This window comes from Bombyx mandarina, chromosome 11 (genome assembly GCF_030267445.1).
Source record: "Bombyx mandarina strain Sakado chromosome 11, ASM3026744v2".
In the NCBI taxonomy this organism is placed as follows: Eukaryota; Metazoa; Arthropoda; class Insecta; order Lepidoptera; family Bombycidae; genus Bombyx; species Bombyx mandarina.
The window spans coordinates 3,806,428-3,820,193 of record NC_143218.1 but is presented as its reverse complement, the minus strand read 5'-3'; the positions used below and the strand labels follow the sequence as shown (position 1 = coordinate 3,820,193).

The following is a 13,766-nucleotide window of genomic DNA, read 5'->3' as shown; positions in this document are numbered from 1 at the left end:
ACCTCGTCTTCTATATCCTTCCACATTCATAGTTCTCAGATTCTCTGTCACAGGTCCTCTAACATATTCATTCGGTATTCCACATCCATGGCAACATTCGCATCTCTGCTGCATACAATCGACTTTCATCCGCTATTTTTGTGGTCTAACAAGCTGGTCTATACCAGAGCCGGATCGGGGGTCTGGAGGGGGGGGTGTCACCGAAGTCACGATGAGGAGGCTGTCACATGGTCGTTGACCCTACTCTGGTAACCAACAGACAAAGACAGCCCCTTCAAACATGTTCTGCTGCTAATGTTATTGTCAGTGCGTTACGTCATTTATAACGCGATCGCTTGTTGAGTTAGAGAGAGGGAGAGAGGGAGAGGGAGAGAGAGTACCTTGTCGATGACCGTCTCCGTGGGTAGAGCGTCCATCTTCGAGGAGAGCACGGGAGTGGTGCGGCCCGAGGTCCGCCCCGACGACTGCAGCACCTGACGTATGTATATATAGAGATTATACACATCTGTCACTCACGTTGAACCCACGACCCTCGAACCGATACTCGAGGACACACTGCGCATCTATGGCGCAACACAAACCCTTATCTTCCATGGGGGGAAACATAAATACCAGTTTTTTTGACGAAAACAAAAAATCGCCTGTAATAAGAGTTATATTCGAGTGGCGCGCCTCACCTTGACGTAGGAGGCGGGAAACCAGCCGACCTGCCGGTTCCTGCCCTTGGCCTGCAGCTCGCCCTCCCACCAGCCGCTGTCGGCCTTCTTGCGCACCACCAGCAGCTGTCCCTTCATCAGACTCAGCTGCTCCGGGCTGGGGGCAGACACGACAATAGCATCGGACATCGAGTACGGCTGCGGTCACTGGACAACACTCGTATGCCGAGAATGGAAATTTGGATATTTTTATTTATTGCTTAGGTGGGTAGTTGAGCTGACGGTCTTTTTTAATACGCTTTTATTAGCTTCAGACGTATGTATGTTAGTATGTATGTAACGGAATATTTGAACATGATTTTGACCCCCTACAAAACGTCGGATTAACTCGAAATTTGGTATACTTGTTAAGGACCGAAGACAATTACATTAAAAAAACCTACGCTTTTTTTTACAATAAAATATTTTTTTCTTACACTATTTTTAATTAAAATTGAAAATAAAATTTAAATTTTTTTTATAAAAATTTATTGTCAATTTATTTGTTGGATTTTCTCTAAAAGCGTATTTTTTTAGATTTTTTTAAGCTATTATTAATTTGTTTTCTTTTATTGTCCTTGTAGACAGACGAGCATACGGCCCACTTAATACTGAGTGGTTACCGTCGTCCATGGACTTCAGCAATGCCAGGGGCAGAACCAAGCCCCCGCCTACAGCTTAATACTCTCCACGAGTCTCGTTTGAAGAAGGACATGTCATAGCGCTCGAACACACCGTAGCTTATTCCATAGCCGGATGGTACGTGGCAGAAAAGACCGCTGGAAACGCACTGTCTACCTGATGTTCACTGATCATCGGAGCCCGCAAACAATAACCATGTCAATGCCGACCCCCACCCTGAGTTTTAAGTCTCAGTTTTAACAGTACAACGGCTGCAGTAGTAAGGGTCAGGGTCCCCCGGCGGGTGCGGTACCTGGTGGCGGTGTAGTTGGCGAGCGCCTGCACTATCTCGTGCTTGCGGCGGCCGGTGACGGAGTCGCGCCCGGAGTCGCGGCGCGCCCCCGCGGCGGAGGGGGGCCGCGCGGGGTCCGTGATCATGGCCACCTCCGACGATATCGGCGTCGAGGACTTCTGGTCCTGCGCCAACAGAAACGTCACAGATGTATATGCGAGTTCGTTAGAGGTCCACATTATCAGCTAGGTCAGCGGTCGGGGAAGCGGGGTAATTTTATTTTTATTTTTTTTATTGCTTATATAATAGTAATTACGGTGTTTAAATAAGAAAAGACGAAATTGCGTTTCTTCTAAACAACAAGAAACAACATTTAATGCCCTTTCTTCAATAATTCTTTAACACACATTTCACAACGTCCATTAACCGAAAAATTATTTAAACAACTATCAATTGTCATATGACAGATTGACATTCAATCATTCATTACATCTCCCCCGCTGAAAAGACAATTGTAAGAGGCAGTGAATGGTTTTACAATTGTTTATCATATCAGATAGACACTGGAGACAACTTTGTTATATGGTAGAGGTTTGATTCTGCTTTTTTGTGCCCGGTGTCAACTTCATAGATCGATTCTGAAATCTTCTTTAGTATTTTGTATGGCCCTGTTCTCAATTCATCCATTTTCTTCCTGTTTAGTTTATTTCCATTCTCCACATAAACACTATCTCCTTCTTCCAATTTATACCCTTCTCTGTACTGGTCAAATATATTTTTATTATAATTGTGAGATTTTATTGTGTTTTCTAAGGCTAATTTTCGATCTCTTCTCAAATCTTCTGTTGTACAACTTGTTTTCAAATCTAGTGGTAGAATACTCACATTTTCACCCTCTAGAAGGTACCTGGGAGCAAACTTTGTAACTGTGTGTTCTGTTTCATTATATTTTTCTACGCATTCTTGTGCAATTGTTGTCCAAGCTGTCTTCTTATCGCTTTCGTTTATTTTACATCGTATCTTATTTGTTAGTGTTTGATTTAATCTTTTGTTAAGCCCATTCGAAAAAGGCGCATCAACAGCTGTGAAAACTATTTTGATATTATTATTCTTTAGAAATTCTTTAAATTCTTTTGAATTTATGCCAGGGTATTGGTCTGATAATACCATATTAACGTCATAATTTTTTGTTACCTTTTGCATTAGCTTAATGAAATCATTGGAGCCTTGAGTTTTTGATGTACAAATATAGGCATACCGTGTGAAATGATCCACTAGAAGATGCAAATACCTTTTGGTTGATCGGGATCCTCCAAAGCCCCCAATAGTATCGATGGATACAATTTCAAACGGGTGTGTGGCTGGTCCCAAATGTGACATTAAACCATATTTCGACTTCCTCCTGGACTTGTTTTTAATGCAGGTTTCACACGCATCACACATTTTATTAATGTTTGCTGTAATATTTTTGGCTGAAAAGAATGGTGTTATTTTATTTGTCATCTGGGTTCTTCCAATGTGGCAGTATGTGTCATGGACTTTTTTTATTAGAGCTTTGCTAAGTTTTTCTGACAGTATAATCTTATTTCTTCTTTTATTTTTCTTGTAATAAACTTCATTCTCTAATATGTGCTTATTCTTTTCTTTTTGTAGGTCTGGATTTGTTAGCTGGTCATTCTTTATTTCTTGTAGGTCGATTAAATTTACGACCTTTAAAAAATCGTCGTTATTATCATTTGCTTCTAAGACTGGATTTCGGCTTAAGCAGTCCGCTTCTTGATTTGATTTTCCTGGGTTGTATTTAATTTCAAAATTATATTGTGATAGATAATATGTTAAATCACCTAGTTCCTCATCAGTTCGAGCTTTAATGTTCATATTTTCCAGGGGTTTATGATCTGTGTATACCATAAATTCTTTTCCCATAAGCCAATGTTGCCAGTATTTGACTGCTTCTTTTATCGCCAGACATTCTAAGTATATTGCCTTCTTCTTTTTCTGTGCTTCTGTTAATTTCTTCGAAAAATAAGCAACCGGTTTACTCATGCCGTTTTCATCGTCTTGTTTCAACACTGCTCCAACTCCTTTGATACTAGCATCTGTGTAAATTCTTATCGGTGAATCTGGGTCAAATATTTTTAGGATTGGTTCTGAGCAAAGCAATGCTCTAATTTTATCAAATGCTTCCTGGCATTCTGCCGTCCATACAAATTTCACATCTTTCCTTAATAAGTGATGTAATGGATCGAGGATAATTGCACTATGTGGTACAAACTTATGATGAAAATTTACTTTTCCCAAAAACTGCCGTATATTTTTCCTTGTTTCTGGAATTGGGAAGCTTTTGACAGCAGTTAAATAATCTTTCAGAGGTCTAACTGAATTGTCTTCTATTATATGACCCAAGTATTTAGCATGGTGACTTGCAAATGTACATTTTGAAAACTTCAGTCTAAACCCTTCCTTTTGTATTGCTTCCAGTAGTCTCGATATGTGTTGTATATGTTCCTCAAAAGTTTTAGAAAAAATTAAGATGTCGTCAATAAAGTTTACTGCAAAGTTAGATAGTCTGTGTTTTCTTATAATATTGCTCAATATTCTTTGGAAAATCGCTGGTGCAGTCTTTAACCCAAATGGGAGACAAGTCCATTGAAAATGTCCTTCTTGTGTCACAAAAGCAGTCTTATGTCTATCTTGAATTTTCAATGGGATCGACCAAAATGCTGAGTTTATGTCTAATGTAGAATAATACTTACAGTTTACTGTTTTGGTCATTAAGTCCTCTATAAGTGGGAAAGGTTGTGATTGTGGAACTACTATTTTGTTTAAATCTCTGAAATCTATGCATAATCTTGTTTTTTTATCATCTTCTTTCTTATATGCTAGAGTTACAGGAGCAGCAAACGGGCTGTAAGATTCCTCTATCAAATTTTTCTGTAGTAGCTTCGATATTTGACTTTCAATTTCTGTTCTGTCTTCAATTGTGCATCTGTACGGACGCTTATAGCAGTATTTATCTACCATCAAGTCTATATGGGCTTCATAATCCTGCACAGAGCCAACATCATATTTGTCCTTAGCAAAAACAGATTTGTATTTATCTACTAACTTCTCAATTTTTGATTGCTGATATAAATCTAGATGATTTACAGACATTTGAAATTCATCAATGTTTACATGTTCATTGAAATTAATTTCACACAATTTGTTGGTATTTATAGTAGTACCCTTTTTTACTATCTCAGAGTATAGTTCCATCTCTATCTTCTCTTTCTCTTCTATTCTCTCTTTAAATGTTTGTTCTTTATTTTTGTCACCTAGTACATCAGGAATTCCGACATTTGTTACATTATTCTCATTAGAACAATGTTCATTTGAGATTATGCTTTTCTTTTCGGGATATTGTATGATGTTAAGTTCTTCATTTTGTATTAATTTGAATTTTTTTATACAATCCAAACCAATTAAGAAGTCATAGTTAAAATTTTCATTATCCACCACAAAAATATCCATATTTCTTTCAATATTGTAGATTTTTATTTTTAGCGTTACCATACCTTTTGTTTTTTTCTCACCATTAATAGTTTTTAAGTTTACAACTTGCATATCATTTGTCTTCTGTTTCTCTTGTATTTTCAATAATCTTGCATTAATTAAAGAAACATTAGATCCAGAGTCATAGATTCCAGAAACCTTCAAAGTGTCATTTATTTGTAAACTTATTTTTATTAATGGTGGTATTTCTAGTTTTTTGGGTTTTTCTCATTCAGTTCTATTTCCAATTCTGAATTATTTACTGTTTTTACCACAGATTTTTTATTTTTTTCTTTGAACCAACAGCTGTCCTCTGGGTGGAACCGTTTCCCTTTTTTCTCATTTAAACAGATTGGGCATGGTTTCTTTTCGTCAATCTTTTTCCCTTTATTATCTAAATTATATGAGCTGTTCCTTTTTTCATATTTATTTTTCATCACCAGATGTTCCAATTTTCTTATCTCATTGTAAAGGTCTTCCGTTCTTTGTAATGTTTCTTTGTCAATCTTGTCCGCCACATAATTGGGTAAACCAAATGCTATGAGATCAATAATTGTTCCGGTATCCACTGTCTTCCTGACTTCCAACAATAATTTCTCCTTCTTTAAAGCATACTCAAGTAAGGATCCCGATTGATATTTAAAGGCAAGAGCATATCTAGTGGAGGACCATCCTTTGTTCGCAAATGTCTCACAAATTTTTTTCTCCCATTTGCTCCATTCTGATTGTACTGTAAGCTTCCTCAGCATACAACTGTACCAATCTACACTAGCATTTTCTAAGAAGTTCTTCAAAATTTCAATTTTTTGTTTATCCTCGTTTATTTGGAAACGTTCACATTCTTTATTAAAACCTTTGATCCACTGTAATGCATTTGAATTACGGTCGCTGAATTTTTCTATAATAAAATCCTTTGCAAATTTCCCTAAATTTTGTTTTTCTGATTTCTGCTGTTTTTGTTCTTGTAGTTTTTCTAACAGTTTTTCAAGCATGTGATTAGAATCACTAGATGTCGATTCATAACTAACAGGTTGTTCTGAAATCTCTTCCAAATAACAATAATTGAATTGCAAATTTTGTTCTTCATCCAAATATGTTTTTGAAATTTCCTCCGTCACAGTTATCCATATTTTCCTCGTTTGATGCCTTTTTACTAAAGAGTTTTTTACTCTGGTGTAGTTAGGAGTAGTTGTGATCACCTTATGAAGATTTACGGGTTGATATTCGACTGGAATTCCAAAAACTTGTCCACTTGGTGTAGCAATGGAAGTTATGCATATGACGTTTGTTTTTCCATCCGCCATTGATTTCATTGTAAAATCAAATCTTAATTTCTCCATTTTCTCAATATATTAGCAAAAATGTTGTTTTATAATAGTAATTACGGTGTTTAAATAAGAAAAGACGAAATTGCGTTTCTTCTAAACAACAAGAAACAACATTTAATGCCCTTTCTTCAATAATTCTTTAACACACATTTCACAACGTCCATTAACCGAAAAATTATTTAAACAACTATCAATTGTCATATGACAGATTGACATTCAATCATTCATTACATTATGGGTGGACGAGCTCACAGCCCACCTGGTGTTAAGTGGTTACTGGAGCCCATAGACATATATAACGTAAATACGCCGCCCATCTTGAATATCAACTTACACAAAAATATTTTGGGGCAATAATTAAAAAAGTTCCCCGACCGCTGAGCTCGGTGGAAGATCTCGTTGCCTCTCTAAATAAGACTGCAGAAATTTACTAGACTGCGGTCTGAATCTGTAGTTGCAGTAGAACTTTTTTTAAGGGATTTTATGACCTGGTAACTAAGACCTTTAAGTCATGTCTTATTTTAACTTATATTCATATTTTTATGAAAAATTTTATTATGGAGTGAAATGAAATGAAGACTATTAGTTTGAGACATTAATCAACTGGGATGAAATTAAATGAAATGAGATGATATCATCAAAATTTTACTGAGATTATATTTCATCCCATATGGGATGATAAAATGCTGGTCATTTATTAAGATTTTTTCAGTGGACTTTTTGGAGGATCCCGAGAAGTTACGCCCAACGGCTTTGTTTCATTTTCACACATTTGTGCACTTTCACAGATATTAAACAGTTAATAACCACCGTTAAACATAAAAACACATTTAAACATAAAAAAACACTAAATAGACAAAATAAAGCAAATCACACAACTTCACTCCTCGCGTTCCCGCCAAAAAGTCCCTAGCTGTAGAACTACTAGCCACTGGCTATCTACCTTCCCTAGTTCAAAAAAGGGGGGGGGGGGTTAGTTTGATATTTTGGGGCTGACCTGAGAGGCAGGTATCGGCGGGGTTGTGTTGGGGGGCGACGTGTCCTCCTGCTCGGGCGCGGCGGGGGGTGCGGGGGACGCCTCGGCCGGGGCGGAGTCCTGGGGCTCCGAGGTCACCGCGGGCGCTGCCTCCCGGGACACGTAGTTCGAGGGAAATATGCCGGTCCTGTGTGAGGAAATTGAATTTTTTTTTAAATATAAATCTAAACTCCGAAACTGTGGTTTATCTCGGATATCGAACGACGCTAAAACGATTCCGAAAATCGTTACCGATATTTATAAAGTCGTTACGATGTTAATTTTTTTTTTTATTCTATCTGCTTAAAGTATTAATAAACCCTACTTACTTAAACAAAAAAAATAGAGCCATTAGGTTGGATGTCGGCGTCTCCCAATTTATAAAGTCCGACATTTAGATTCGTTTCGTTCTTTGTTTGCTAGAAGCACACATAGCACGGTACCGCCCCCCCGTCCCCCCACTGACCTGGCCCCGATCCTGCCGGTCCACCAGTCGCCGTCGCGCCGCACCACCTCGATCCTCTCGCCGGCCTCGAACACCAGGTCGCCGGGCTCCGAGGAGCTGTACGGGTACGACGCTATGTAGAACTCGCCGTCGTCTTCAACAGAAACGGGCTCGCTTACCGTCCGGCCGGGATCTACTGCGATCATTTATAAGTAAAGCACGATCAAAAAAGAAAACGTTCCAATAAGTTCGCACTGCAGAGCTGGTCTGCGGACCCTGGACCGCAGCGGAACTCCTGAACGGCCACTGACAAGCCCATCGTGTTTGGGCTCGTTAGATTTGTCTCGACCAGTCCTATACACAGGGTGTGCGTTAGTGTGTAGTGTATGTTGACTGACCTACTGCCGGCAGCGCGCCCCCGAGGTCGCTGGTGGCCTCCTGTTCGGGTACCTCCGCTATCCCTGTGGAATGTTCGAGTAAGGTTTATTCAAGTACACTTTATCAGTGATCACGGCTGGAGAAGTCCTCGAGAAACTCAAGCTCTTCTCCAAAAGTTACATATAAACTTTACAACGCTTTTATATCAATGTGCATGTTTTAAGATCTAGGATCACGCATACTTTGTACTGTTACGCCGGTAAGAGTAACGCCATCTATCGACGGATAGCAGAAACGAATATCAAAATAACTAGTAATATCGAGAACGATCGAGAAGTGCAACGCCATCTATTATCACACAGCGGAAACACATCGAAACGACTCGACTGATCGGGAATATTCTTGATAATCGTAGAGTTGTCGTATCGACTATAAAGGCGTTGCCGAGATGACGCGAAGGCAGCTAGTAATCGGATCACCTGAAGCGATCACCTGCGGTAGGCAGCGGCTTGGCTCTGCCCCTGGCACTGCTGAAGTCCATGGGCGACGGTAACCACTCACCATCAGGTGGGCCGTATGCTCGTCTGCCTACAAGGGCAATAAAAAAAAAGAAGCGAAGCGAAAGAAGCGAATTACGATTTGTAAAGTGCTCTGAATATTAGATAGAGTTTTAATTTGTACTTCGGTGGATGTTTTATTTATCCTGAACCCCAGCGCGTAACAACAGTATGTTTTTTTAAACAGTACTTCTTTAGGGGATTCGAAAGCTCAGGTCGTGCCACCGGGCGTCGTACACATCAGGTCACGGACGCCTCTATAATAATAACCGGGTGCAAGTCACACCCGGACATCTGGCACATGGATCCCCCTATGGGAACTGGAGCCAGATTGATACATACTTATATACAATTAAACATATATTTAGCCTAGAAGGGCCCCCGACCCTAGGGTCAGTTTCTTTACCTTCAAGCTGCGTCTTCGGCTCGAGGGTTTCGATGACCTCGGTGACGAAGGCGGTGGGAGCGTTGAGGTCTTCCACGTACGATTCCGGGAACCAGCCGCTTTGACCTGGGACCGAGTTCGATCTTCACTCTAATTTCTTATGCGTTCGCTCGTGTATGGGCCCCTGTCCGCCCCGTCTCGAGGGGGGAGCGGACTCTCGGGCGAGAGTGGAGGGGAGTCGTTTATAGGTGACCGGGACTACCTTAGTGGTCGCATATACAACTACCCCCACCCCCCACCTGTGGTCCCCGTGGGGGTATCGACCACGCCCCAAATAAAAAGGTTATAGTACCATCAAGCTCATTACTGCCGTGAAGCTGTAACGCTTTAAAGAGTGCTGTGAAACTGATATTTTGACCTCGTATTCATTTACCTCAAAGCTAATAGCAGAACGTTTGCTGCGACGTCTACAGACTCCGGTAAGCACTTAACACCAGGTAGTAATATTCTAGAGGTAGGACTTCTTGTGAGTCCGCGCGGGTAGGCACCACCACCCCTGCCTATTTCTGCCGTGAAGCAGTAATGCGTTTCGGTTTGAAAGGCGGGACAGCCGTTGTAACTATACTGAGACCTTAGAACTCCTATCTCAAGATGGATGGTGCATTTTCGTTGTAGATGTCTATGGGCACTAATAACCAGTTAACATCAAGTGGGCTGTGAGCTCGTCTACCCATCTAAGCAATAAAAAAAAAATGTGCGACCGTGTGGAGGGCTTCATCATTTGTCGGCGCCGCTCGGAGCCGCTTCGGCAAGCTAATCGCGGCACACTTATTTTTTCGTTTCATTTCGTTTCATCGAGTTTGAAATCACAACGATTCTAAAGAAGTTTATTATTGATGCGGTCCGCGTACCCCTGGCGCTGCCCCAGGCCCAGCCGGGCTCGGGCGCGGCGGGGGGCGCGCGCGGCACGATGAGGTCCCCGGGCTGCACGCTCAGCTCGTCGGCGCTGCGCCCCACGAACGGGTACACGCAGCGCCACCGCGGCGGCTGCGGGCCCTCGCCCCCGGGGGCTGCGGCCTGCACCGTCTCCGTGGCTGGAAGAACGAAACTATTCGTTACAAAAAGCTAGTGAAAACCCGTAGCTAGGTTAGATCCCACCCGCTTATTTTTCCAGCCAAATTACGTCAGCTTTTAAAATACAATCGAAATGTCATATGTGATGTCCGTGGGCCCCATAAACATCTCACCGTCGAACCGCGGGTTCATCCACCGATTTAAAATTTTAAAAATAGATTTTTCAGCAGACCAGATACATAAATATGAACATAAACAGCATCTGAAGTTACACTAGGTCGAGCGCAGACGCTCATTCAGCGGGCCCGCAATGTACGACGTATGATTAGAGGTCGTTGACCTCGTGAGAATGTTTATTACATTACGCGCTCTAAAAACAATCATTCAATAAATGGTGTGCGCAGCTTCGTGTAGTATTATGGATTTTTTTAGAATCTAATACACACCGTTGTCAATGTAGCGGTTTATATGAAATCCGATAGATGTCGCTAAAATAATGTTACTGTCATCTATAGGAGGAATGAGAAACTAATAACACGCCAGTCGCCATCTAGTGGCCGACGCCCGTAAACAAAATGTGTGTAAGAGGAACGACCTAGCTCGCTTTCTCCCTCTCTGCGCGGTCGAGTGGTTCGCGAGACGCTCTGTCTACTCTCTCACTCCGTCTAAAGAAGTTTCACTTCATTAAGGTTAATAGCGGCTTCTGCACGTGGTCCGTGCGCCCATGAGTCCATGGACCGTACCGGTGGTGGTGGGCGCGTCGCCCCACGCGTCCTCGGCCGGGGGGGAGCTCCACGCGGCGTCCGCGGCGCCCCAGTCCGCGTCTGCACATTCATATAAATTAATAACAAACTACCCTCGAATTGAATTCTAGTTTACTACAATAATTCGACAGGTGAAAGGGTATTTGGGTTAAGCGACATTTTTGCAACAACACAGGACTATTTTAAGTTTAAGTCTAAGTTTAAGCATTTGGTAAAAATATCATAATCATCAATCATGTTTTATATTAATTGAATTGTTTATTCTCATTTATGTGTAAAGAAGCAAAATTATTATAACGTTACATTGTGTATTTGTATTGAGGGCTGTCTGGAAGAGATCGCTCCTAGCGACAAGACCGTCAATTGTATTTCTTTTGTATTTAATGTTTCGCATTGTTTCTTTTGTTGGTGTACAATAAAGAATACTCTCTCTCTCTCCCTCTCTCTCGCTCAATTTTCCTCTCTCTCTCGCTTAATTTTGCTCTCTCTCTTCCTCTCTCGCTCAATTTTCCTCTCTCTCTCTCTCTCTCTCAATTTTCCTCTCTCTCTCTCTCCCTCTCTCTCGCTCAATTTGCCCCTCTCTCTCTCTCTCTCTATTCGAATGGTGTAAAGTCAATTGAAGTTCATTTATAAAAACATCCAACTGTTGATGCTGATAGATACCAAATAAAATTGAGCTTTAATTACAAAGATAAATGTCGCTTGAATCTGATAACGTTTCACCCCTCGATACATACAGTGTTGCATGTAATATTTGTTTGTGCGCCACCGCGGCTCTGTCTGCACCAGCCTCGGTGGACTGGCGGAGGGTACGTTAGGCGTTAAGCCTACAACTCTAGCCTTGAGTATATTCAAGTCACTGGTAGAGTCCTGCCTATTTCTGCCGTGAAGCAGTAATGCGTTTCGGTTTGAAGGGTGGGGCAGCCGTTGTAACTATACTGAGATCTTTGAACTATATTTCAAGGTGGGTGGCGCATTTACGTTGTAGATGTTTATGGGCTTCGGTGACCATTTAACATTTTTTTTCTTACCTAAGCTGATAGCCTTGAGAGGCTATTATAGCGTAACCTTAATTAGTAGGTGAGCTCACGGGGCTCAAACCTGATGACGTTGCTAACACTGGCCCTAGCAAGAGCCGTGCTTCGCAGAATCTACCACCGGATCGGAAACGCGACACTGAGAAGATCCGGCGAGAAACTCAGTGGGCTGTGTCTGTGGGTTAATTTACCGAACGTTGACCGGTTCTTGAGGTACCTAAAAACAAGGATCCGAAATGACGTGTTTGGGGCGACGTCGACTGCTTTCTATTCTGTCCGCAGGATCAGGTACGCATTTAACACCGAGTGGGCTGATCGTGTAAAAAAATGCTGCCTGCCTGCCTATTTCTGCCGTGAAGCAGTAATGCGTTTCGTTTTGAAGGGTAGGGCAGCCGTTGTGACTATACTGAGATCTTGGAACTTATATCTCAAGTTGGGTGGCGCATTTACGTTGTGGCTGTGAGCTCGTCCACCCATCTAAGTAATAAAAAAAAAAGTGTTAGTGAGTGATGGGGTCCCTCACCGCTGCTGCCCCAGGTCCCCTCCGCGGGCGCCGTGTTCCTCCGCTCGATGTACTCGTTCCGTTTCTCCTCGTACAGCTTCCAGACCTTCTCGCACTTGTCGCTGAGCGTCGCCACTGTCGCGTTCAGCTCCTCCAGCTGGGCCTCGTTGTGCTGCAGGTCCGCGGTCTTCGATTCCACGATAGCTTTGGCGGCCTCCACCTGCGTAGCGGTACAGCGATGAAGCGAGCGCGTAATGTAAGCGCAAACATCGCGCGAGGTCGTCGACCTCGACTTCGGAATGAACTTCGTCGTACATTACCGCGCCCTGCGATATCGCCTATTCGCATTAAGTCGTCGTGGCCTAACGGATAAGACGTCCGGTGCATTCGTGTTGAGCGATGCACCGGTGTTCGAATCTATTTATGTACCAATTTTTCTAATGAATTACGTACTCAACAAATTATGTTCACGATTGACTTCCACGGTGAAGGAATAACATCGTGTAATAACAGTAAAACCCGCAAAATTATAATTTGCGTAATTACTGGTGCTAGGACCTCTTGTGAGTCCGCACAGGTAGGTACCACCGCCCTGCCTATTTTTGCTGTGAAGCAGTAATGCGTTTCGGTTTGAAGGGTGGGGCAGCCTTTGTAACTTGACTTGAGACCTTAGAACTTATATCTCAAGGTGGGTGGCGCATTTGCGTTGTGGATGTCTATGGGCTCCAGTTACCACTTAACACCAGGTGGGCTGTGAGCTCGTCCACCCATCTAAGCAATAAAAAAAAAAACCTCACGCGAGGTCGTTAACCTCGACTACGATATGAACTTCGTCGTACATTACCGCGCGCTGCGATATCGCCTATTCGCATTAAAAGTGTACAATTTACAAAAATATTCGAAATTGAGTTAATATGCGGAATCATTCGGTATCACCAGTATTTTTCTCATAAATACTGTCAAAAAAAGTTTAGTAGTTTAGTTTGTTTTTTTTTTTTTTAGTTTACCTAATGTGGTTTTGACTACTATTAACAAAATTAATACATAATTTTATCTAACTTTAAAAGACAGATAATGTAACTGGTAAAAAAAAAAAAAAATGTTGCAAATATGTTAGATATTAAAAATATTATTATACA

At 41.7% G+C, this 13,766-nt stretch overlaps 1 protein-coding gene across 3 annotated transcripts in view; it reads right to left on the bottom strand.

Moving 5' to 3' along the window:
* Positions 1-13,766, bottom strand: part of Dap160 (dynamin associated protein 160) — a 30,707-nt gene that overhangs the window by 3,412 nt on the left and 13,529 nt on the right. Inside the window, exons 15-24 of one of the 3 annotated variants that reach the window (XM_028176199.2) lie at positions 12,649-12,847; positions 11,068-11,148; positions 10,162-10,344; positions 9,272-9,376; positions 8,329-8,391; positions 7,952-8,126; positions 7,468-7,633; positions 1,630-1,793; positions 678-813; positions 381-473 (exon numbers count right to left, since the gene is read on the bottom strand). In XM_028176199.2, the coding sequence (XP_028032000.2) occupies positions 381-473; positions 678-813; positions 1,630-1,793; positions 7,468-7,633; positions 7,952-8,126; positions 8,329-8,391; positions 9,272-9,376; positions 10,162-10,344; positions 11,068-11,148; positions 12,649-12,847 (1,365 nt within the window). The remainder of the gene's footprint in view (positions 1-380; positions 474-677; positions 814-1,629; positions 1,794-7,467; positions 7,634-7,951; positions 8,127-8,328; positions 8,392-9,271; positions 9,377-10,161; positions 10,345-11,067; positions 11,149-12,648; positions 12,848-13,766) is intronic. The other 2 variants (XM_089731389.1, XM_028176201.2) reach the window with 2 other exon arrangements.